Source organism: Bos taurus, chromosome 26 (genome assembly GCF_002263795.3).
Source record: "Bos taurus isolate L1 Dominette 01449 registration number 42190680 breed Hereford chromosome 26, ARS-UCD2.0, whole genome shotgun sequence".
Lineage (NCBI taxonomy): Eukaryota > Metazoa > Chordata > Mammalia > Artiodactyla > Bovidae > Bos > Bos taurus.
This window is the reverse complement of record NC_037353.1, coordinates 17,535,457-17,559,036: the sequence shown is the minus strand read 5'-3', so window position 1 is coordinate 17,559,036 and position 23,580 is coordinate 17,535,457. Positions and strand designations below refer to the sequence as shown.

The 23,580-nt window shown below is 44.0% G+C and overlaps 1 protein-coding gene across 4 annotated transcripts in view; it reads left to right on the top strand.

Annotated features, from left to right (window-relative positions):
- BLNK (B cell linker) overlaps positions 1–23,580 on the top strand; it is a 91,191-nt gene that overhangs the window by 48,133 nt on the left and 19,478 nt on the right. Inside the window, exons 5-9 of one of the 4 annotated variants that reach the window (XM_005225500.5) lie at positions 4,421–4,483; positions 4,659–4,815; positions 7,765–7,928; positions 16,155–16,236; positions 17,426–17,497. In XM_005225500.5, coding sequence (XP_005225557.1) covers positions 4,421–4,483; positions 4,659–4,815; positions 7,765–7,928; positions 16,155–16,236; positions 17,426–17,497 — 538 coding nt within the window. 4 annotated transcript variants of the gene reach the window in all.

The window sequence follows — 23,580 nt, the reverse complement described above, 5'->3', positions numbered from 1 at the left end:
AGAGGGGAGATAGCTGGGCTGGAAGGGCCACTAATAGGCGAGACAGCACTAGGCTGACTTGGGCCAATACCACATTGTGCCGGGCTAGGAGCTTTACACCTACCACTTCATGTAATCCTCACCACAGCCCTATGAGTCGGCATTCTTATCCCCATTTTCTACTGGTATGCAGAACCAAAAAAAAATGTTTAAGTGTTTGAATATTTCCCAATCAGTTGGCAAATGCTTTTGCCCTGAATTCCCCAGTGCCCCATCACTGCTTGGTCCCTGCCAGGAGCCCTAATCAAACCAACAACTGAAGCATGAATGCCTGGCACATCAGGGAGCCTCTGGGACCCTCCTCAAGGTCATGGTCGGTACCTGAGCCGTATTAGTGGTTAAACAGTTTGGACATCAGTCTTGCCCATTTTATAGGTGAAGAAACCAAGGCATGGAGAGGGTAAGTACTTGCGGTTCCAAAAGTCTCAAACCCAGATCTCAGAACCAGGTTTTTCAAACCCAAGAGGCTTGCTATGACCAAGAGGATGTGAACAGACTCGGAGGGCTTCAGGTTGAGAGGGCCCTCCCTGACCTTGACGACATTGGAGTGGTGTGTCTGAATTAACTGTGAACCCCTTCAAGACGGCTCTGCAGCCCACAGAGCTCTTTGGGGCTGAGTCTTCAAGAGACAAGACATCTTAAAAACTCCTGGGCACAATGACAATTCCTCATATATCATATTCCCGCAGAAAGTTAGTCTTCTCTAGTCTGTGAGCTTCATGTCTGGAAGGGATCCCAGAGGGCCTCCATACAACCACATATCCCCTGTGGAAACTGAGGCCAAGAACATGAAAATGACTCTGACAGTCTCAATTTCTCAGCGGCCCGGTAGAACGAAAACCCAGGACTCCTGTCCAGTGCCCAGAACTCAGCCTGAGCCCAGCTTCACACTGTTTACACCCACCTGGATTTTATTCAGAGTATTAGGAGACCGGAGTTCCTCCCTTTTCAACTGCAGAGAAAAGATTTTTACAAAGAAGGAAGGAGGTGGCTTCTCTCTGGGTCACCCAGTAGGAGGAACTTCTGAGGGAGGCACTGATCCCTCAGAAGCGCTGCAGCTGCGCCCCCTGCTGGCAACACCACCAAGTCACATCTGAAGCAAAGTTCAAGAAGCTGGACCAATTCACCAGGCAGCCAAGAAAACTGAACTCGTTCGCTGGATGAAAAGAACACACACTGGGGACTCAGAAAACATAAAATAAAATCAGCCTGAAGAGGAGGGAATGACTTATGTCCCCAAGTCAAACAACCAAAACGGAAGTACCAGCTATGGCGGTGGTTCAGTCTCTATCTTGCGTCCGGCTCTGTGCGACCCCATGGACTGTAGCCCAGCAGGCTCCTCTGTCCATGGGATTTCCCAGGCAAGATTACTGGAGTGGGTTGCCATCTCTTTCTCAGGGGGATCTTCCAGACCCAGGTATCGAACCCAGGTCTCCTGCCTTGCCGGTGGATTTTTTTCACCTACTGAGTCACCAGGGAAGCCCATCAGCTGTAACACGGATTCACTGAACATTCACTCACAATCATTCACAATCCTCATTGGATTCCCTTTGTACACCGAATGAAATCCAGACTTGTTGATAAAGCCTCCAGATCTGATGACATTCGACCCATGCAGACCTGTCCACCTTTCTCTGAACCCCCCTTCAGTGCTGTCACCAGGGATAGATATTTCATCCACTTGATTATTTATTTATTATTCACTACTTGTTTATTGTTGGTCTCTCCTGCTAACATATAAGCTCTGTGAGGCTGGGGACTATGCTCAAAGTCAAGCTGGTTCAGAGTAGGTAAATAAATTCTGATTAAATGAATGAAGGAATGGTCAATTTGACAAGATTTTTGTCTGATAATGCAGTCCCTCCTTCAGAGTTCCCATCAGACTGTCCAAAGTGTTGCACTTCCTCAAGTACTGAATGAATTAATGAATTAACAAATGAATTATGTCATAATTTAGAATAACTTGGGGGAGGAGGATTCTTTAAAACTCTCAGAAGTTTGAACAGATTCTCTTGTAATTCTCTTGATGAGAAGGCATTCAATGCATTCTATGGTGCTTAAATAGGAGAGGCTCGTGGTACATCTCCCACAGAAGAGACTTTCCAAATGAAGGGCCAGCTCAGGACTTCTGAGCAGCCATTCCCTCCTCCTCAGTCCCCTCAGAGCCCAGGCAGCATCAATGCACTCATCCATTCCAGCTACGTTGGGTGGGCACCTACCCTGTAGCAGTCCTGTGCTGGGTCCTAGATTTACATCTCAGTCCAGTCTTCATGGGGGGCACAATCTGGTGGGCAGCCCAGTGTCGGAGGACGGCTGCTAGGAACAGCTGACGTGAGGTCTCTCTTCCTATACCCTCTATGCCACCTCTGCCCACCTCCTCTCAATGAGGCTGCTCTGCTGGAGGGGCGGCAAGGACTCCAGAACCCTCCCCAGGATGCACACCAATCCTCAGCCTCCAGGTAATTAAGTCCATGAAGCCCATCTCTGCTACGTGAAAAAAACGAAACAAAGTGGGATGCCCACGCCATCCCCAGCTCAGGCATGTGTGTCTGGCTGCCCACTGGTTCTTTCACTTTCTGAATGTCTATTAAAGCAACTGCCTCTCAGTGTTCATCCTGACGTCACCCTGGAATGCCACAACAGCAGCGATCAGGTCCTTGGCCTGGAAAGAGGGTCCCTGGCTTGGAAAGCCAGGGTCTTGCCCTCTTAAGCCTCCCCTCCAGCCCACCCTTTCACTCTTACTCTGTCTCCCAGGCCCCCTTCCTGGGAATCATCACTGATTTCTCCAGATCACAGATTGCAGATTCAAAATTACTCAACTCCTCTGTGCCTCAGTTTCCTCAACTGTAAAATGGGATTAAAAAAAAAAAACTATCTCATGATTGTGGTGAGGGGTCAGTGAGGTATGCAGTGCATAGAAATGTTGGTTATAATAATAATCACTCTTATTATTATTTTATTCAGCCTATTTTCATATTCCCATCTGCTGTTTCTGACCTAGGGTTTTGGGAAATCTCCCTACAGTGATTTTTTCATGTGTCCCTTCCTGTCTCCCCCACGCCAGGGTTAAGAACAAGCACCCTCCTCTGGGCTCTCTCCTTTTCGTCTCTCTCCCAGGCACCTCCAGCCACCTCAGGAAACGCTCTCTCTTCAGCCTCCTTTCTCCTTCCTTCTCCCACCCTTCACCCTCCCTCTGTCCTCCATCTCCCTTCCAGCTGAGGAGGAAAGCGCAGTGCTCACTCATTGACTCCTCTGCCTGTTCCCAACGTCCTGGGTGCCTATCATGGGCTGGCCCCGTCACGGGCCCTGAGGATTCAGCTCTGAAGGAAACCCAACATCCACTTTAATGTTACACAATTGTCAGGCCAAAAGGCAGGTGCATCATGGATTCAGTGGAAAAACATGTTTGGATGAAGCATTGTGTCAGGCGGTGTGTGGGAGCAGTGGGCACAGAGGTCAGAGGACCTCTTAAGTCCTGAATCAAAGAGTTCCTGCACACGAGTATACCCCACTCCAGTACTCCTGCCTGGAGAATCCCATGGACGGAGGAGCCTGGTAGGCTGCAGTCCGTGGGGTCGCTAAGTGTCGGATATGACTGAGCGACTTCACTTTCACTTTTCACTTTCATGCACTGGAGAAGGAAATGGCAACCCCCTCCAGTGTTCTTGCCTGGAGAATCCCAGGGACGGGGGAGCTTGGTGGGCTGCTGTCTATGGGTTTGCACAGAGCCGGACACGACTGAAGTGACTTAGCAGTAGCACTGCATACAGAAAAAAAAAAATCGCACGAAATGCACAAGAAGCTAGTAGGTCTGTCTGCCCGAGGGGAGAGGAACTGAGCTGCTGGGAAGACCTTCCTCCTTGCGAACTGTGTGAACTTGGGACTGGGTCAATGTATTTTCAAGAGGGACTTAAATAAAATGCATATTTAAAAAAAAAAAAAAAAGAGGGACTTCTCTGGTGGTCCAAGTGGTTAAGACTCTGAGCTTGCCCTGCAGGAGGCATAGGTTCAATCCTGGGTCCGGGAACTAAGATCCTACACGCCATGTGATGTGGCCAAAAAAATAAACTTAAATAATAATAATAAAAGTCTTAGTTGGCATAAGTGCCTCAAGATTTCAAAAAAGAAAGAAAGAAAGAGAATGGACTAAGTCAGTTTGAAGTCCTCATCCCTGAAGCTTTCCAGCTCTGTTTAAAACAAACAAACCTCATCTCCTCAAAGGTGTCTGTGTTCCTGAGCTTCCTCTTACCCTCTCTTAATAAACTTACATTTTCCTCAACCATCAACATTATGGTTAATAAAACCTATTTGGCTATTTTATTTTATTGGGTCCTTTTTCTGTCTTCTCGAGATATATTTTACCTCTGGCTGTTCTTTGCAGACACACAGAGTTCACCCACCCTCGGGGTTAGATGCCCACACGTTTCCCCAGGATACAGTCCAGGTGATACATTTTGGAAACAAAAAGGCCTGGCTTCAACCCCAGCATTGCCACTAACAGCTGCCTAACCCTGCTTAGCCAACCCCTCCCAGCCTTGCTTTCTCGCCCCTCTGCTGAGGGAGCAGCTCTGGCCCCCTAAGAGTGTATGCGGCCCTGAGCATGGTGTCTGCACTTGCAGGACAGCGATTATGAAAACCCAGATGAGCACTCGGACTCAGAGATGTACGTGCTGCCAGCTGAGGAGGCCGGGGACGACAGCTATGAGCCGCCACCTGTGGAGCAGGAGACACGGACAGTTCACCCGGCCCTGCCCTTCACCAGGGGCGAGTATGTAGGTGAGTCCCTGCAGGACCTTGGGCGCTCGGCCTTCAGGGCAGCAGGGAGCGGGGCGGGCCAAAGTTGCAGGGTGGTGGGGTAGCTCTGACTCTCACCACCTCCAAGTGGGTCATCTGGTCACTCACAGGTACTGGAGCCCCCTGCTGGAAAGCTTGCCCTTTGGGGAAGGAGGGAGTAACCTTTGCAAATTGGGAATGTTGAAAACAGGCAAAAGATAAAGCAACCACACCCCAATGTGGCTCCCAACCCCACCCCACCTCATTTCCTGTAGTCCCCAGAGAAATCAATCCTGAGGTTAGTCGCTGCTTCTTCTCCAGCTTCCTACACTCAAGGTTCTGACATTTCTCTTGAGATGACTGTACAGAACAAGGAGAGCTGCGAGGATCTCAGTGTTTGCTAAGGCCCCTCCTTCCTCTCTCACCCCGCCCCCACATCAGCAAGCTGCACAGACACTCTGAGTCTAGACTCTAAACTGTGGGGCGGGGGGAGTGGTAAAGAGCTCTAGGCCGAGAATGAGGCTCTTGAATTAAATGGACAAGTCTTAGGTGTGGTCTCCAGGCCTGAGTGTAGCTGTTAATGCCCCTCCAAGAAGTCTGTGTTCCATTTTAACAAGTGACTAAAGTTCAACAAAGGCGAGGAAGGGCTTGTGTCTGTGGTGATCACCCTGGCACCCCTGGGAGTAAAGGGGTCCTTGTAGTTAACCGCCTCCTTGTGGGTGCCAGGTACTGTCCCTTGCTTTGTGCAACGATTCACTTACTGAGCACCTGCTATGTGCCAGAGCTATGCTCAGCAGCTAGCAAGACAGATGCACTCCCAGACTTTTTACAGCTTACAACTTAGCGCTTTACTTTCACCTTCTTGACGATCACAAAGGAAAAAAGAGATGCTAGGAAGAGGGAATTCACTGGGCCAAGGTTTTATAAGTGGCAGAACTGGCATGCAAGCTGGGCAACTCAGCCTCCAAAGTCCTAGCTCTTGATCACTCTGCTCCACCCTCCACCACCCAATTTGTGACCTCCTTCACTCATCGCAACAACCTCAGGAAGGAAGGAGCTGCATCAGGCCCATTTTACAGACCAGGAGACGACCATTCTAGCTGGGAGTGGGGAGAGGGGTAGATTAAGCAGCTCATACGGGCTTCCCAGGTGGCATTAGTGGTAAAGAATCTGCCTGCCAATGCACAAGACACAAGAGATAAGTTCGATCCCTGGGGCGGGACGATCCCCTGGAGGAGGAAATGGCAACCCACTTCGGTGTTCTTGCCTGGAGAATCTCACGGACAGAGGAGCCTGGCAGGCTACAGTCAATCCGTGGGGTTGTAAAGAGTTGGACATGACTGAGCATGCGCACACACAAGCAGCTCATTCCAGGTCATACTCTTCAGAGCCTGTTTTCTGTGCTTTGCTACTTCTGCTGGGCTTAAATCTTATGTTAAGAAATCTCAGTAAACACCAGGAGCTGCCAATAAAGCTATAAAAACTGTCACAGACACAGCAGAGTAGATGCCTTGGTGCCTTAACACAGCTACACCACCAGAAAGAGGCTCCCGGGAGGCACCAGTGTGAAGTTAACCACACAACTTCAGCGATGCAGAAGCGTGGGCTGAGAGCTGGAACAGGCCCCAGGACAAGAGCAGAGCAGGACAGGCAGAGGCAGGGACTGCTGCCTTGAGCCAGGGCCAGAGGAAGCAGGGAGCCAGTGTAGGTACCCGTGCTGTTCCAGGATGGGGAACCCCCCAGGTTATTCCCATGCTAAGATTTTCCTCAATGGATCAGTCAGAATCTGTGCTCACAGATCAACTGGGTAGACCCCTGTTGCCTAAGCCCTCCATCACATGACGCAGGTAAGGTTAGTTCTGTTTATTAGGCGTTGTCTTTGTCAGACACGATGTTCCTCCTGCCTTTGCTGTTTTCTTCCTAATCCATACAATAACTCTCTGAAGTGGATAGTTAACCATCTTCATTTTTAAAATGAGGAATGTGAGTCCCAGAGAGGTTACATAATGAAGAAGAGGCCCAAAGGAGCGCAGCTGGTGGGTGGAGAGCAGGGGACTGAACCCAGGGCCCTCGACTTCAGAGACTGGACTCCTTCACAACAGTTGCTGAGGATGGCCCTGGACCAGGGGATTCACAACTTCTCCCCCATTCAAGGACACCACTGAGGGGAGGAGTGTGTAGTTTTACCAGATGAGTAGTTGCAACCCTGCATATACCTTAGAATAACCTGGGGAACTTTTAAAACCTATAATGAAAGGTCCCTCCCCAGAAGTTTTAAACTGCATGTTTGGGGTGGGGCCTTGGCATTTTTTTTTTTAAAGCTCCTAGGTGGTTCCTAGGGGCTTCCCTTGTAGCTCATATGGTAAAGAGTGTGCCTGCCATGTGGGAGACCCAGGTTGGATTCCTGGGTCAGGAAGATCCCCTGGAGAAGGAAATGGTAACCCACTCCCGTATTCTTGTCTGGAAAAATCCTATGGATGGAGGAGCCTGGCGGGCTACAGTCCATGGGGTCACAAAGGGTCAGACATGACTGAGTAATTAACACTTTCACTTTCACAGGTGGTTCCTATGTGTAAGCAGGATTGAGAATCATCGCCCTTAAGGCTTTAGGGAGCAAAGTGAATCCATTGAGGATTACTGCTCCCCTTAGCCCCCGATACTGCCAAGGTCACCATCTACTCTATTTAGCCACATGCTTGGACTGTCAGCTCTCCTGGGTCTGTGGCTCTCATGGCTCCCTGGGAGGATCCTCTTCTGGTTTTTATAATGTAGGTCAATGGGTTGTTGACATTTTTGCCTGTCATACTTTTTAAAGGAATGCCCCAGTCAATAGCATGTTGGCTACATGGATGCTGGTAGTTTTATACTTTCTAGAACTCGGTGGCTTCTGCCCAGGAAATGATCCAGAACCCTTTCATCTTATGTTTTGTTGTTCTTGTTGTTCCTCTCAAGACAACCGATCAAGCCAGAGGCAGTCTCCACCCTTCAGCAAGACTCTTCCCAGTAAACCCAACTGGCCTTCTGCAAAGGCGAGACTGGCCACCTCTCTGCCGGCCAACACTTCATTGCATAAACCTCAAGTCCCGCCCAAACCCAAAGAGCTCCTTGAGGACGAGGTAAAGTAAATCTGTCCGGAAGGCTGCCCAGACCAAGGGGAAGGCAGGATGCAGGGACCAGATGGGGGGAGGGGCAGGACAATGTAGCCTCAGGCATGTCTTCCTTCCTCCAGGCCTGGGTCTCTGACCGGCACTAACCACCTGCCCCGAAACTCTCCATTGTCCTGCTGGAAGGATGTTTTCTCTTAAAATGTCATATATGGCCTTATTTAAGCACTTTCAGTTACTAATCAGGTATATGATGTAATATCCAACCTGGATTTGTGCCCCTCTCACTATTTCCTCTTTCTTATCCCTCAGTTTCCTGCAAATCTCTCATTCCTCCATAAGATACTTCCCCATCTTTATCCTCCTATGCTTCTCTCCCTGTCCTGCCTCATTTTCTTTCCCCCACTTTCTTTTCTCTCTGATCCTCTAAGCTGCGAAGGGGTGCAACGGGATGTATACTGGAGACCCCCTGTCTGTATGGAGACCCTGCACAACCTGTGGAAGAACTGATCCCGCACTTCCTTCGGCATCTCTTGCTTCTCTCTCTCCCCAGCCCCAGGTATCCAGGAACCTCCTTTGCCAACTGTCTGGGACCCAACTCTAGGTTTATCTTATCAATCTCCCTTCTGCCAGCACCTAAATTTTCATGTCTTATTCCCTATGAAATTTTAAAAAATGAATGGGTAAACTTATCCAGACTGTTGTAAGAATGACTGATAAAGCCTAATATGTTATGGCTCCCAGAAGTACTGCATTTTAAAAAAGTCAAAGACAAGCCCTCAAACTTAGCCTTTAGAACAGTTATACAAGTGCAATGGACTTCCCAGGCGGCTCAGTAGTAAAGAATTCGCCTGCCAGTGCAGGAGATGTGGGTTTGATCTCTGGGTCAGGAAGATCCCCTGGAGTAGGAAATGGCAACCCGCTCCCGTATTCTTGCCTGGGAAATCCCGTGGACAGAGGAGCCTAGTGGGCTACAGTCCATGAGGTCGCAAAGAGTCGTACATGACTGAGTGACAGAGTACACAAGTGCAACAGGCCAAGAAAGAAAACAACATTAAAGGCAACTCTTAACCATCACCAGACATAATGGTGCTGCAGCTTCTTGAAGAAGCAAATGTTTCTAAATGCCTATAGGTGATAAAACCTATAGCTTACAAACATGCTGTGAAATGACCTTTTCCACCTTAGTATAATTTGTAGCCCAACAGGAGACATAAAAGAGAGACTTTTTATTTTATTTTTTTAAATTAAATTAAAATTTATTTTTTAAATTTACAATATTGTATTGGTTTTGCCCTAAGTCAAAATGAATCCACCACAGGTATACATGTGTTCCCCATCCTGAACCCCCCTTCCACCTCCCTCCCCGTACCATCCCTCTGGGTCGTCCCAGTGCACCAGCCCCAAGCATCCAGTATTGTGCATCACACCTGGACTGGCGACTCGTTTCATATATGATATTATAAATGTTTCAATGCCATTCTCCCAAATCATCCCACCCTCGCCCTCTCCCACAGAGTCCAAAAGACTGTTCTATATATCAGTGTCTCTTTTGCTGTCTCGTACACAGGGTTATTGTTACCATCTTTCTAAATTCCATATATATGTGTTAGTATACTGTATTGGTGTTTTTCTTTCTGGCTTACTTCACTCTGTATAATAGGCTCCAGTTTCATCCACCTCATTAGAACTGATTCAAATGTATTCTTTTTAATGGCTGAGTAATACTCCATTGTGTATATGTACCACAGCTTTCTTATTCATTCATCTGCTGATGGACATCTAGGTTGCTTCCATGTCCTGGCTATTATAAACAGTGCTGTGATGAACATTGGGGTACACGTGTCTCTTTCAATTCTGGTTTCCTCAGTGTGTATGCCCAGCAGTGGGATTGCTGGATCATAAGGCAGATCTAGTTCCAGTTTTTTAAGGAATCTCCACACTGTTCTCCATACTGGCTGTACTAGTTTGCATTCCCACAAACAGTGTAAGAGTTTTCCCTTTTCTCCACACCCTCTCCAGCATTTATTGCTTGTAGACTTTTGGATCACAGCCATTCTGACTGGCGTGAAATGGTACCTCATTGTGGTTTTGATTTGCATTTCTCTGATAATGAGTGATGTTGAGCATCTTTTCATGTGTTTGTTAGCCATCTGTATGTCTTCTTTGGAGAAATGTCTATTTAGTTCTTTGGCCCACTTTTTGATTGGGTCATTTATTTTTCTGGAATTGAGCTGTAGGAGTTGCTTATATATTTTTGAGATTAGTTGTTTGTCAGTTGCTTCATTTGCTATTATTTTCTCCCATTCTGAAGGCTACCTTTTCACCTTGCTAATAGTTTCCTTTGATGTGCAGAAGCTTTTAAGGTTAATTAGGTCCCATTTGTTTATTTTTGCTTTTATTTCCAATATTCTGGGAGGTGGGTCATAGAGGATCTGATTTTATAGTTTCTGGTCTTACGTTTAGATCTTTAATCCATTTTGAGTTTATTTTTGTGTATGGTGTTAGAAAGTGTTCTAGTTTCATTCTTTTACAAGTGGTTGACCAGATTTCCCAGCACCACTTGTTAAAGAGATTGTCTTTAATCCATTGTATATTCTTGCCTCCTTTGTCAAAGATGAGGTGTCCATATGTGCATGGATTTATCTCTGGGCTTTCTATTTTGTTCCATTGATCTATATTTCTGTCTTTGTGCCAGTACCATACTGTCTTGATGACTGTGGCTTTGTAGTAGAGCCTGAAGTCAGGCAGGTTGATTCTTCCAGTTTCATTTTTCTTTCTTAAGATTGCTTTGGCTATTCAAGGTCTTTTGTATTTCTATATAAACTGTGAAATTATTTGTTCTAGCTCTGTGAAGAATACCGTTGGTAGCTTGATAGGGATTGCATTGAATCTATAAATTGCTTTGAGTAGTATACTCATTTTCACTATGTTGATTCTTCCGATCCATGAACATGGTATATTTCTCCATCTATTAGTGTCCTCTTTGATTTCTTTCACCAGTGTTTTATAGTTTTCTCTATATAGGTCTTTAGTTTCTTTAGGTAGATATATTCCTAATTATTTTATTCTTTTTGTTGCAATGGTGAATGGAATTGTTTCCTTAATTTCTCTTTCTATTTTCTCATTATTAGTGTATAGGAGTACAAGAGATTTCTGTGTGTTGATTTTATATCCTGCAACTTTACTATATTCATTGATTAGTTCTAATAATTTTCTGGTGGAATCTTTAGGGTTTTCTATGTAGAGGATCATGTCATCTGCAAATAGTGAGAGTTTTACTTCTTCTTTTTCAATTTGGATTCCTTTTATTTCTTTTTCTGCTCTGATTGCTGTGGCCAAAACTTCCAGAACTATGTTGAATAGTAATGGTGAGAGTGGGTACCCTTGTCTTGTTCCTGACTTTAGAGGAAATGCTTTCAATTTTTCACCATTGAGGATAATGTTTGCTGTGGGTTTGTCATATATAGCTTTTATTATGTTGAGGTATGTTCCTTCTATTCCTGCTTTCTGGAGAGTTTTTATCATAAATGGATGTTGAATTTTGTCAAAGGCTTTCTCTGCATCTATTGAGATAATCATATGGTTTTTACTTTTCAATTTGTTAATGTGGTGTATTACATTGATTGATTTGCGGATATTGAAGAATCCTTGCATCCCTAGGATAAAGCCCACTTGGTCATGGTGTATGATCTTTTTAATGTGTTGTTGGATTCTGATTGCTAGAATTTTGTTAAGGATTTTTGCATCTATGTTCATCAGTGATATTGGCCTGTAGTTTTCTTTTTTTGTGGCATCTTTGTCAGGTTTTGATATTAGGGTGATGGTGGCCTCATAGAGTGAGTTTGGAAGTTTACCTTCCTCTGCAATTTTCTGGAAGAGTTTGAGTAGGATAGGTGTTAGCTCTTCTCTAAATTTTTGGTAGAATTCAGCTGTGAAGCCGTCTGGACCTGGGCTTTTGTTTGCTGGAAGATTTCTGATTACAGTTTCAATTTCCATGCTTGTGATGGGTCTGTTAAGATTTTCTATTTCTTCCTGGTCCAGTTTTGGAAAGTTGTACTTTTCTAAGAATTTGTCCATTTCTTCCACGTTGTCCATTTTATTGGCATATAATTGTTGATAGTAGTCTCTTATGATCCTTTGTATTTGTGTGTTGTCTGTTGTGATCTCTCCCTTTTCATTTCTAATTTTATTGATTTGATTTTTCTCCCTTTGTTTCTTGATGAGTCTGGCTGATGGTTTGTCAATTTTATTTATCCTCTCAAAGAACCAGCTTTTGGCTTTGTTGATTTTTGCTATGGTCTCTTTTGTTTCTTTTGCATTTATTTCTGCCCTAACTTTTAAGATTTCTTTCCTTCTACTAACCCTGGGGTTCTTCATTTCTTCCTTTTCTAGTTGCTTTAGGTGTAGAGTTAGGTTATTTATTTGACTTTTTTCTTGTTTATTGAGGTATGCCTGTATTGCTATGAACTTTCCCCTTAGGACTGCTTTTACAGTGTCCCACAGGTTTTGGGTTGTTGTGTTTCTATGCAAATTTTTATTTCTTTTTTGATTTCTTCTGTGATTTGTTGGTTATTCAGCAGCGTGTTGAAGAGAGACTTTTTAATAAAATCGGGGCAGCATCCAGGCCCAAATTCCCACTTCACTCTTACTGGTTGTGTGACTTTAGGTATCAGATAACCTGAGTCTCATCTTTTCATCTCTTCAGGTTCCTTTAAAGCTTGAATAAAGGAATATAAATACTTCACTAAATTCCGTGTCTCACACAAAGAAGCATTCTATGTATTATATAAATTGGATTCCTTTCTACCATATTCTATATTCTTTATAAAATCCAGTTTTCTAGTTTCTCCTGAAAACCGAGGGCCTGTCAACACTTGGCCAGTCATGGCCTTGAAGCAGCTGAGCCTCATGGCACCCTTCCAACTCAGCTGAGAATCCTGGGCCCCCGTTTCCATTCGTCATCATCTTCACCGCTGATACAAGGCGTGGACACAGCCTGGCTCCGCACATGCCCAATTGCTATTCCAGACCTGTTCCTGTAAGCACTTGAGCTTATGACCCCCCTCTCCAGGGACAGTTTAAGTCAGGAAGTCAGCAGACTGAGAATGAATTTGGTTTGTCAATCTTCAGACTGTCTGTCAGTCCGAGGGGATGATGCCCTTTCAGGGTGTGAACAGGTGGCAAGGAGAATCTGAGCATGGGACATGGTAGGGAGACCATCTGTTAGGGTCTCACTGTGAATTCTTCCAGCATTCAGAGGGTCTATATGAAGATACCAACTCAGACACAGAATACAAACGAGATTGTGAGTTACATGAGGCTCTCCATTTCTGTGAATAACTGGAGGTGGACCCCAGTGGGGAGAGGCTGAGTTTTGCTTATAACAGCTTTGTGGTGGTGGCTCAGGCACGTTTGAACCAGTGGGGAAGGGGGATGACTGGGGGAGATACATTCTGGAATGAGGAGATGGACAATCAAGATAAGGAAGAGTTAAAAAAGAAATAGAAGACAACATTAAGATCTGGTCAAGACATTAGAAAGGAAAGGAAGAAGTCAAATACAAGCACAAATAAAAATGTTTAGCTCTGCCATACAGGTTACAAGCAAAATATGGGTTACAGGCTGATCAGAGAGTTGGGGCAGGTGGTGGAGGAGCAACTGCCCTATAATGACAGGAGGGTCTAGCACTTGACAAGCACTGTGTATCAGCTGGAGATCTGAGCCCTCTGTGTGTATTATCTCATCACACCCTCACAGCAACCCTATGAAGTGCACGCTATTATCACCCATTACAGAGGAGGAAATGGTACAGATGAGGTGACAAGGGGTTGAAAAACTTGTCCAAGGTCAAAGAGCTATATGCTAGAGCCAGCATTTGAACCCAGATCATGAAATGCTAGAGCGCAGGTGCTACATGGCCATCCTGGACTACCTCTCAGCATCCACTGACAAAAGACCAGCCCTTCATTCAACACAAATGTTCCAGGGCTTCACTGGCGCCCAGAGCACAGACCCAGTACCTGTCCTTGTGGGGTATCAGTTTTGTGATTTTATTTGACCTTGGACAGATTACTCAACTTTTCTCAAATTCCTCATCTGTAAAATAAGGATAAATAAATTTTAAAAAATACCTAACTTAATAGATAGGTATTATTGAAAGAATTCAGTGAAATAATGTATGTGAAGCTATTAAATTTTCACATGAAATGTATTAAAGAAGAAACTCAAGTGGACATTTAATAACTCTTACAAAATCACTCCCTCCCCATATTTATGTTCAATTGATTATTGGCAAAGGTGCCAAGACAATTTCATAGGAAAAATCAATTTTTTAGACAAATAGTGCTAAGATAACTGCATTAGTTCAGTTCAGTGCAGTTGCTCAGTCGTGTCTGACTCTTTGCACCCCCATGAACTGCAGCACGCCAGGCCTCCCTGTCCATCACTAACTCCCGGAGTCCACCCAAACCCACGTCCATTGAGTCGGTGATGCCATCCAACCATCTCATCGTCTGTCATTCCCTTCTCCTCCTGCCCTCAACCTTTCCCAGCATCAGGGTCTTTTCAAATGAGTCAGCTCTTCACATCAGGTGGCCAAAGTATTGGAGTTTCAGCTTCAGCATCAGTCCTTCCAATGAATATTCAGGACTGATTTCCTTTAGGATGGACTGGTTATATCTCCTTGCAGTCCAAGGGACTCTCAAGAGTCTTCTCCAACACCACAGTTCAAATGCATCAATTCTTCGGTGCTCAGCTTTCTTTATAGTCCAACTCTCACATTCATACATGACCACTGGAAAAATCATAGCCTTGACTAGACGGACCTTTGTTGACAAAGTACTGTCTCTGCTTTTCAATATGCTATCTAGGTTGGTCATAACTTTCCTTCCAAGGAGTAAGCGTCTTTTAATTTCATGGTTTTAATCACCATCTGCAGTGATTTTGGAGCCCAGAAAAATAAAGTCAGCCACTGTTTTCAAAAGAATGAAATTGAGCTCCTATCTCACATCATATCTTAAAATATTAGATAAAAATGGATCATAGGACTGAGTATAAGAGCTATTAATAAAACTATAAAATTCTTGGAAGAAAACATAGGTATAAATCTTTATGACCTTGGAATAGGCAATGGTTTCTTAGATATAACAAAGAAAAAAAAAAATAGATAAAATTTACATAAATTTTACATAAACTTACATAAATTTACATAAACTTTTGTGCTGTAAATGATGCCACAAAGAAAGTAAAGGACAACCTATAGAATGAGAGAATGTTTTTGCAAATTATATATCTATAAAAGATTTATATCTAGAACATTTAAAGAACTCTAATCATCTAAAGATAAAAAAGATAAACAACCAGATTAAAAGTGGACAAAGGGGTGGAATAGATTTTTCTCTGAAGAATATATATAAATGGCCAATAAGCAGACAAAAAGATGCTTAATGTCATTAACCATCAGGGAAATGCAAATCAAAATTACAGTTAGATACCGCTTCATACCTACAAGGATGCTTATAATAAAAAAGAAGACAATAACAAGTACTGGTGAATATGTGGAGAAATTGGAACCCTTATACATTGCCAGTGGAAATGAAAAATTAGTGCAGCCACTTTGGAAAACAACTTAACCGTTACTCAGACTATTAAATATAGAGCTACAGTATGATCCAGCAATTCCATCATTAGGTATATTCCCAAGAAAAATGTCCATCTACACAAAATTTGTACATGAATGTTCATATCATTACTTATAACAGCCCCAAAGTAGAAACAGCTGATAAGTGGATAAGTCAAATGGGGTATAATCATACAATGGAATAAGACTTGTCCATAAAAGGAAATGAAGTAGTGATACATACTACAACGTGGCTAATCCTTGAAATTACTGTTATAAGAAATCACAAAAGACTGTGTATTTTAATAGTGTATGATTCTATTTACATAAAATGTCCAGAATGGGCAATTCTTAAAGACAGAGAGAAGGTTCATGGTTGACTGGGTCAGGGGAGGAGGTGGTTGGGAGTGACTAGTGGGCTCAGGGTTCCTTTTGGGGGTGATGACACTGTTCTGAAGATAATTGTTGTGATGGTTGCACTCTGTGAATATACTAGAAGTAACCAAATCACTTTACATCATGAAGTTTAATGGTATATGGATTATGAAAAATTTCTTAATATCACTCTTTCTTATCCAGTAAACTCCAAATGTACAGCATTTTTGTATTTCTTTTAGGCTGATTATGTGGTCCCTGTGGAAGATGAAGATGAAAACTATATTCATCCCACGGAAGACAGTTCAGTCCCATCTGAAAAAGGTAAGAGTTTGCAGTTTTAAGCACCTGAAAACCTCTACCAGTTGATTGGGGCATTATTTGCTTACAAGTACTAAAGGGCTCAGACATGATGCTGCTGAGACCTCTCTGCTCCATAACCACAGCATTTGCCTTCTTTGGTTGAGTGGCTGGTCCATCAGAGAGCATAGTGAGCAACCCATCCCTGTGTTTTTCAACCTTGATTCTTCTTTCTCCATCCTCTTCCATGATTTAATACTGTCTTCTCAAATTATAAAAGCACCTAGGTTCTTCTCTTTAGCTCTTCACTAAAAATGGATTTCTCATACAATCTAGTATTAGTGAGGTCATGAGCCACCAGGCTAATCTTACAAATATTGTACCAGGAATAATTTCTGCAGAGGACTGAGAAAATGAGAGGATAAAATATGCTCTGTGTTCTAATTCTTTAAAATTTAGTGCTACATCAGGTCCACAAGAAACATTTCATTTGTAAATCCTTCACGAAATAACAAATGCAGTTACAAATAAATTATCTTAAAAAGCCCATGCCACGTACCCTCAGATGAGGCATGGAACAGGGTAGGATTACTTTGAACATAGTCGCTATGGAGAATATAATCCTGTATAAATGCTGCCTCTTCAGGTAACGCTATTCATCTAATAAACCTGACTCCGAAGTAGCGGTACTCAGGTTTTACGCTGTCATCACGTCACAGCCCTCTCCTTCACGCCCTAAATAGCAACAACAGTGTCTAGGTCCTCCGAGATTTCTAAATTCACCCATAACCACAAAACAATAAGTGCAAATGAAATGCCCCCATACCCCTAACCCTACAAAATCCAAGAGAAATGTGTGGCAGGGAAGTCAGGGCTATTAATTTGGCCCCTCCACCGTTAGTTTAATACATGTTTCCCTGATGAAAAACACTCTTTCATCTCTGAGACCCCCAGTTTGGCAAATGAAATTCCAAGCAACTATTCACTTTAATTATTAATATATTCATTCGAAAAATGTTTCTTTTTTTCTTCTGAAAAGGCTACTTTTAATGGCTTGTGGGCTTAATTAAGCGTGTCTCCCATTCTTTGCAAATTATCTGGTCTAGCCCATTATTTCTACCATGCATTTTTCCATAAGTGTATATCTCCATCAGTAGACTGTATCTACAATATATACATATAACCCTAATATATATATGATTGTGTGTTTCAGCTCCCATGGTGAATAGATCAATCAAGCCAAATAACTCCTCCAAGTCAGCCTCTCCTCCAGGGACAGCTCCAGGTAGAATATACACATGAGTTGGTGTTTTTTTTTTGTTTGTTTATTGTGAAATGATTACATTCGGGGATTTGGCTTTCAATCCACTCTAAATAGGATAAACAACTCAGAGCAAGTATTATGAAACAATCCCTTGTATTTCCTAATGTCTTCATAAGTAGCAACAGAGACTTCTCGTGTTCATCCTCTGTGTGGTGGCACCTGTGTGGGGGACCCTTGTCCCCATGTCCCTGCATCTCCAACAGACACGTCCTGGTCTTCATCTGACCTCTCTGAGCACTTCACTGGTTTCTCCTCCTCTTCCCCTCCCCTGACTGAGGATGCCTGCACGGGTCAGCCTCAGCCCTCTGCTCTTCTTGCAGAATATCGTGCAGGTTAAGAACTTGGGTTCTGAGCCAGGCATTCCAGTGCTCCCCCTTCTCAACTGTATCACACTGGGTCTGTACTTCACCTCTCCAAGCATCACATTTCCTCATGTGTAGATGGAGATAACAGCCCAAGCCCTGAGACAGGAGAATTCTGAAAATGTGAGTGGGAAATTCTTAAGTGCCTGGCATACAGTAGGTGCTCAATAGACCATTATTTTTCACGTCTTTCGGGTGTATCCATTCTCCTGTATTCACTTTGATGGTCTAAGCTAATGACCCTCTGGTGCCCAAACTTAACCCTTCTTCCTTCCCACCACCACAAGCTCAATGCATCCATCACTCCTACCCTTTGGGCATTGCTATTCCTCTTTACACGTCAGCCTCCGGGCTCCATGTCTCAGCGTGCTTGTGCTCTTTCCCAATCCTATTGCTTTTTTCCTGAATTTGCTCTTCTATTTCGGAGAAAGCAGTGGCAACCCACTCCAGTACTCTTGCCTGGAAAATCCCATGGATGGAGGAGCCTGGTAGGCTGCAGTCCATGGGGTCGCTAAGAGTCGGACACGACTGAGCCACTTCACTTTCACTTTTCACTTTCATGCATTGGAGAAGGAAATGGCAACCCACTCCAGTGTTCTTGCCTGGAGAATCCCAGGGACGGGGGAGCCTGGTGGGCTGCCGTCTATGGGGTTGCACAGAGTCAGACATGACTGAAGCGACTTAGCAGCAGCAGGAGCTCTTCTATTTTAGTTGTCACCACCTTAACCAGGCTTTCTTTAACACTTCATACCTTCTGTCTTACAGTGTCCACTAAGCACATCCTCGCCTCTAGGCTCTTTCCTCAGTCACTGAGATGAGCTTCTGACCCTTCCAAATGTTGCTAGCTTCATCGCATTACACAGCTTTTACCATGTCATCCCTACACAAACCATGAACTCTCAGCGGTTCCTAAGTGTCTCCTGTTGCTGTTGTTCAGTCACTCAGTCATGTCCAACTCTTTTGCGACCCCATGAACTGTAGCCCACCAGGCTCCTCTGGTCATGGAATTTTCCAGGCAAGAATACTGGAATGGGTTGCCATTTGCTTCTCCAAGGGACCTTCTTCTCCTGTAGGGTCTGGCAACTCCCAGACTGAGACCCACAGTGCTGAGTAATGCCCATAGCCTCACCCTATTACAGCACAGAGAGATGTAGGAGCCTCCTCCACAGCATTCCTCCTTAACCTCTCCCCAACTGTGTGCCCAACACACACACACACACACACTACCTTCTCTCCCAGACCTGAAGGCTCAACACAGAGATTGGGAGACTGACCTCTGCTTTCAGTGACATGGTCCTTGAGAGAAAATGAAAGAGGAGTATTTTTAGTAGGTTTTCCTAGACTCATTTCCTGTGCAATTGCTCACCCTCTTCACAAGTTCTTACTTCTCCTCACCCTCAGAACCCACAAGCTCTTTATACTTGCAGCATAGTGGTCAGAGTCATCCAGCTCATCTTCATTCCTGGGAACAAATGTCAACACACCGACCTAAAACGTCGTGGAGAGGTTGCTTTCTTCCCAACTGAAATAGAGACTCCTGACCTGTAATAACTCAGGAGAAGAGCCTTCATTACTGGAAGAGAAAATGTTTCATTGAAACAGATAAATGAAAGTTTAAGCACTCCTTTAGAACAATAGTTTAATACTCTCTGGCACTTACATCTTAAAATGCTCTTCTTGCCTTACATGGACGTTTTCTTCCTAAAACACACCGATACTCCAATCAGCCTATGTTTCATGGGTCCTGCCTTCTGGCATTTGTTTGTGTTCTCATTTTTATGACACCAAACCCTACACATCCTTCAAAGTCCAGCTTGAAGTCTCCCCTCCTGGAAATCTCCTATGTTTTTTAGCCCTTAGAGAGCTTTTTTTTGCCATAAGTCTCATCCCACTTATACTAAGCCCGCACCTATTCTCCAATTGCTTTGGGTCTCAGTCTAATCTCCCTAAGTATGTTGCAAGCTCCTTGAAGACACTGCCTTAGTATTGCTGACACAGGAGGCCTTTCCTGATACCACAGTGGGCTAGATCCCCTTGGTGTGCACGCCTATTGTACCCTGCACTTCCCGTTTATCCCCTGATCCTTCCTGAGATCTCTGTCTTTCCTGTAAGACTCTTAGCTCCATGTCTTGCTCATACTTGTGTTTCTAGGGCCTAGACAGGTCCTGGCTCAGAGCAGGTGCTGAAATGGTAGGTGGGTCAGTTGATTGAGAGCAATTGAGCCCCCCAACTCTGACTGTCTTTAAGGAATTATATGGCCCCATTATAAAAGATGCTTACTCCTTGGAAGGAAAGTTGTGACAAACCTAGATAGCATATTCAAAAGCAGAGACATTACTTTGCCAACAAAGGTTCATCTAGTCAAGGCTATGATTTTTCCTGTGGTCATGTATGGATGTGAGAGTTGGACTGTGAAGAAGGCTGAGTGCCGAAGAGTTGATGCTTTTGAACTGTGGTGTTGGAGAAGACTCTTGAGAGTCCCTTGGACTGCAAGGAGATCCAACCAGTCCATTGTGAAGGAGATCAGCCCTGGGATTTCTTTGGAAGGAATGATGCTAAAGCTGAAACTCCAGTACTTTGGCCACCTCATGCGAAGAGTTGACTCATTGGAAAAGATTCTGATGCTGGGAGGGATTGGGGGCAAGAGGAGAAGGGGATGACAGAGGATGAGATGGCTGGATGGCATCACTGACTCGATGAACGTGAGTCTGGGTGAACTCCAGGAGTTGGTGATGAACAGGGAGGCCTGGCGTGCTGTGATTCATGGGGTCGCAAAGAGTCGGACACGACTGAGCAACTGATCTGATCTGATTATAAAGACATTAGCCCACTGGATTTACTATTCATTAGTTTTACATTAATCTAGTATAGCTAAATTTTATCACTAGAGGCATCAGATGCAGAAACCAAACTTGAACAAGAAAATAATTTCTTGGTTAAATGACTGTTGGATATAGACAGAAGAAAGTTCAGGAGGAGAAAGAAAGTAAGTTAACTTAAGGAACAAACCTGAACAGTTAGAGGGAGTTTCTAAGTATGCAAACAGTATAGTTTTCAGAGATGATTTTTGTAAAATGAATAATCAGACTCCTGGCCTATGTCTCTGAATAATTGAACCATTGTCCTTTAAAGGCTTCAGAACATGCCCTATAGGCATCATGACAGTGCTAAGGTTTCAGGTGTCCCTATCAAAGTACCCCACCATGACACTTGAAAGTGAAAGTCGCTCAGTTGTGTCCAGGACTATACAGTCCATGGAGTTCTCCAGGCCAGAATACTAAGTGGGTAGCTTTCCCTTATCCAGGGGATCTTCCCAACCCAGGGATCGAACCCAAGTCTCCCACACTGCAGAATACTGGAGTGGGTAGCCTATCCCTTCTCCAGTGGATCTTCCTGACCCAGTAATTGAACTGGAGTCTCCTGCATTGCAGGTGGATTCTTTACCAACTGAGCTATAAGGGAAGCCTGACACTTGTTTCTGGTTAATGTTGCTCTTGGCTCTTTGATGGCTAGTAAGGTGCTGGTCAAGGATCACACACTGGATTAGGCGCAAAGGCAGGCTCTCTCTCTCTCGGCGTTCCATCCTGGGAAGCACAGTAGTGGGACTTAGCCCAGACTCCAAAGCCAGAGAGTCCAAGCCTTGGCTCTGACACTCACTAGGTACTAGCCTTCAAGCAAGCTAAGTAATCCCCCTGTCTGTTTCCCCTACTGAAAAAATTAAGGAGAAAATGGCACCTATGCCTCAGGATATTGTGAGCATTAAATGAGTAAAAAGATATGAGTCATACATAAAATACAAGCTCTTTGTGATTTATCATGATTATTATTGTCCAGAATCACTTGTTCAACCTGCCTTAATTCAAGACCGTCTGGTAGAGCAGCCTGTGCACATCTTAGGGAAGTGTTCCTTTCTTTCCATATAAAGTTTTACTCTAAATCATGTTTTTCCAGCCTCAGCACAGTTGGCGCTTGGGGCTAGGTGATTCTTGTGGGGGCTGTCCTGTGCATTGAGGGCTGTTCAGCATCTCTAGCCCCTGCCCACTAGATGCCAGTATACCCCCTCCTCAACAGTGATTGGCAAAGATGTCTCCAGTCACTGCCTGGAGGAGGGAGACAAAATCACTCCCCATTCAGAACCACTGGTCTAAACAAACTGAAAGACTGTCGCCCATTGTGATTTATCTCTAAATGTGCATTTAGAAGGTGGTTCGAGCTCTGGTTGATTTTGTAGTTTTTGTCAGAAGATGGTACTCAAGGCATGTATTTCTGAGCATCCTCTAAGAAAACTGCATTTTAAAATATTCTTATTTCCTTATTTCCTAAAATTGGGGGAGTGCAGTGAGCAGAGTTTTGGAATTTACAATTCCTTGCTAGTGTGCAAGTTGAATTTTACCTGTAGCCCAAATTGTTCTGAAGTTGTTAAATACAATGTCTTTTTGTATTTTGTAAGAATTCAAGCAGTGCGTGAGAGTATAGGATGCTTCAGCTAGTGTGCAAGCTCCACTAACGATATATATAGGATGCCTATAACAGCTAAAAGAGATTAAATCCCAAAGGCTTACAATGTCAACACTGGATTATTAAGAATAGGGAAATTTAACAACATGGTATGTAAAACAGAATAAAGGATGATTCATAAAATACATGTTCAGTTTGGTTCAGTTCAGTTGCTCAGCCATGTCCAACTCTTTTCAACCCCATGGACTGCAGCACTCCAGGCTTTCCTGTCCATCACCAACTCCCAGAACTTGCTCAAACTCATGTCCATCAAGTTGGTGATGCCATCCAACCATCTCATCCTCTGTGGTCCCCTTCTCCTCCTGCCTTCAATCTTTCCCACCATCAGGGTCTTTCCCAAAGAGTCAGTTCTTTGCATCAGGTGGCCAAATTATTGGAGTTTCAGCTTCAGCATCAGTCCTTCCAATGAATATTCAGGACTGATTTCCTTTAGGATTGACTGGTTGGATCTCCTTGCAGTCCAAGGGACTGTCAAGAGTCTTCTCCAAAACCACAGTTCAAAAGCATCAATTCTTTGGCTCTCAGCTTTCTTTATAGTCCAACTCTCACATCCATACATGACTACTGGAAAAAACCATAGCTTTGACTAGACAGACCTTTGTGGCAAAATAATGCCTCTGCTTTTTAATATGCTGTCTAAGTTGCTCATAGCTTTTCTTCCAAAGAGCAATTTTCTTTTAATTTCATGGCTGCAGTCACCATCTGTAGTGATTTTGGAGCCCCCCAAAAATAAAGTCTCTCACTATTTCCATTGTTTCCCCATGCCATGGCATTCTCCATTGCCGTGAAATGATGGGACCAGATGCCATGATCTTAGTTTTCAGAATGCTGAGTTTTTTTACTCTCCTCTTTCACTTTCATCAAGAGGCTCTTTAGTTCCTCTTCACTTTCAGCCATAAGGGTGGTGTCATTTGCATATCTGAGGTTATTGATATTTCTCCTGGCAATCTTGATTCCAGCTTGTGCTTCTTCCAGCCCAGCATTTCACATGATGTACCCTGCATATAAGTTAAATAAGCAGGGTGACAATATACAGCCTTGACATACACCTTTCCCAATTTGGAAGCAGTCTGTTCTTCCATGTCAGGTTCTAACTGTTGCTTTTTGACCTGCATACAGGTTTCTCAAGAGGCAGGTGAGATAGTCTGGTATTCCCATCTCTTG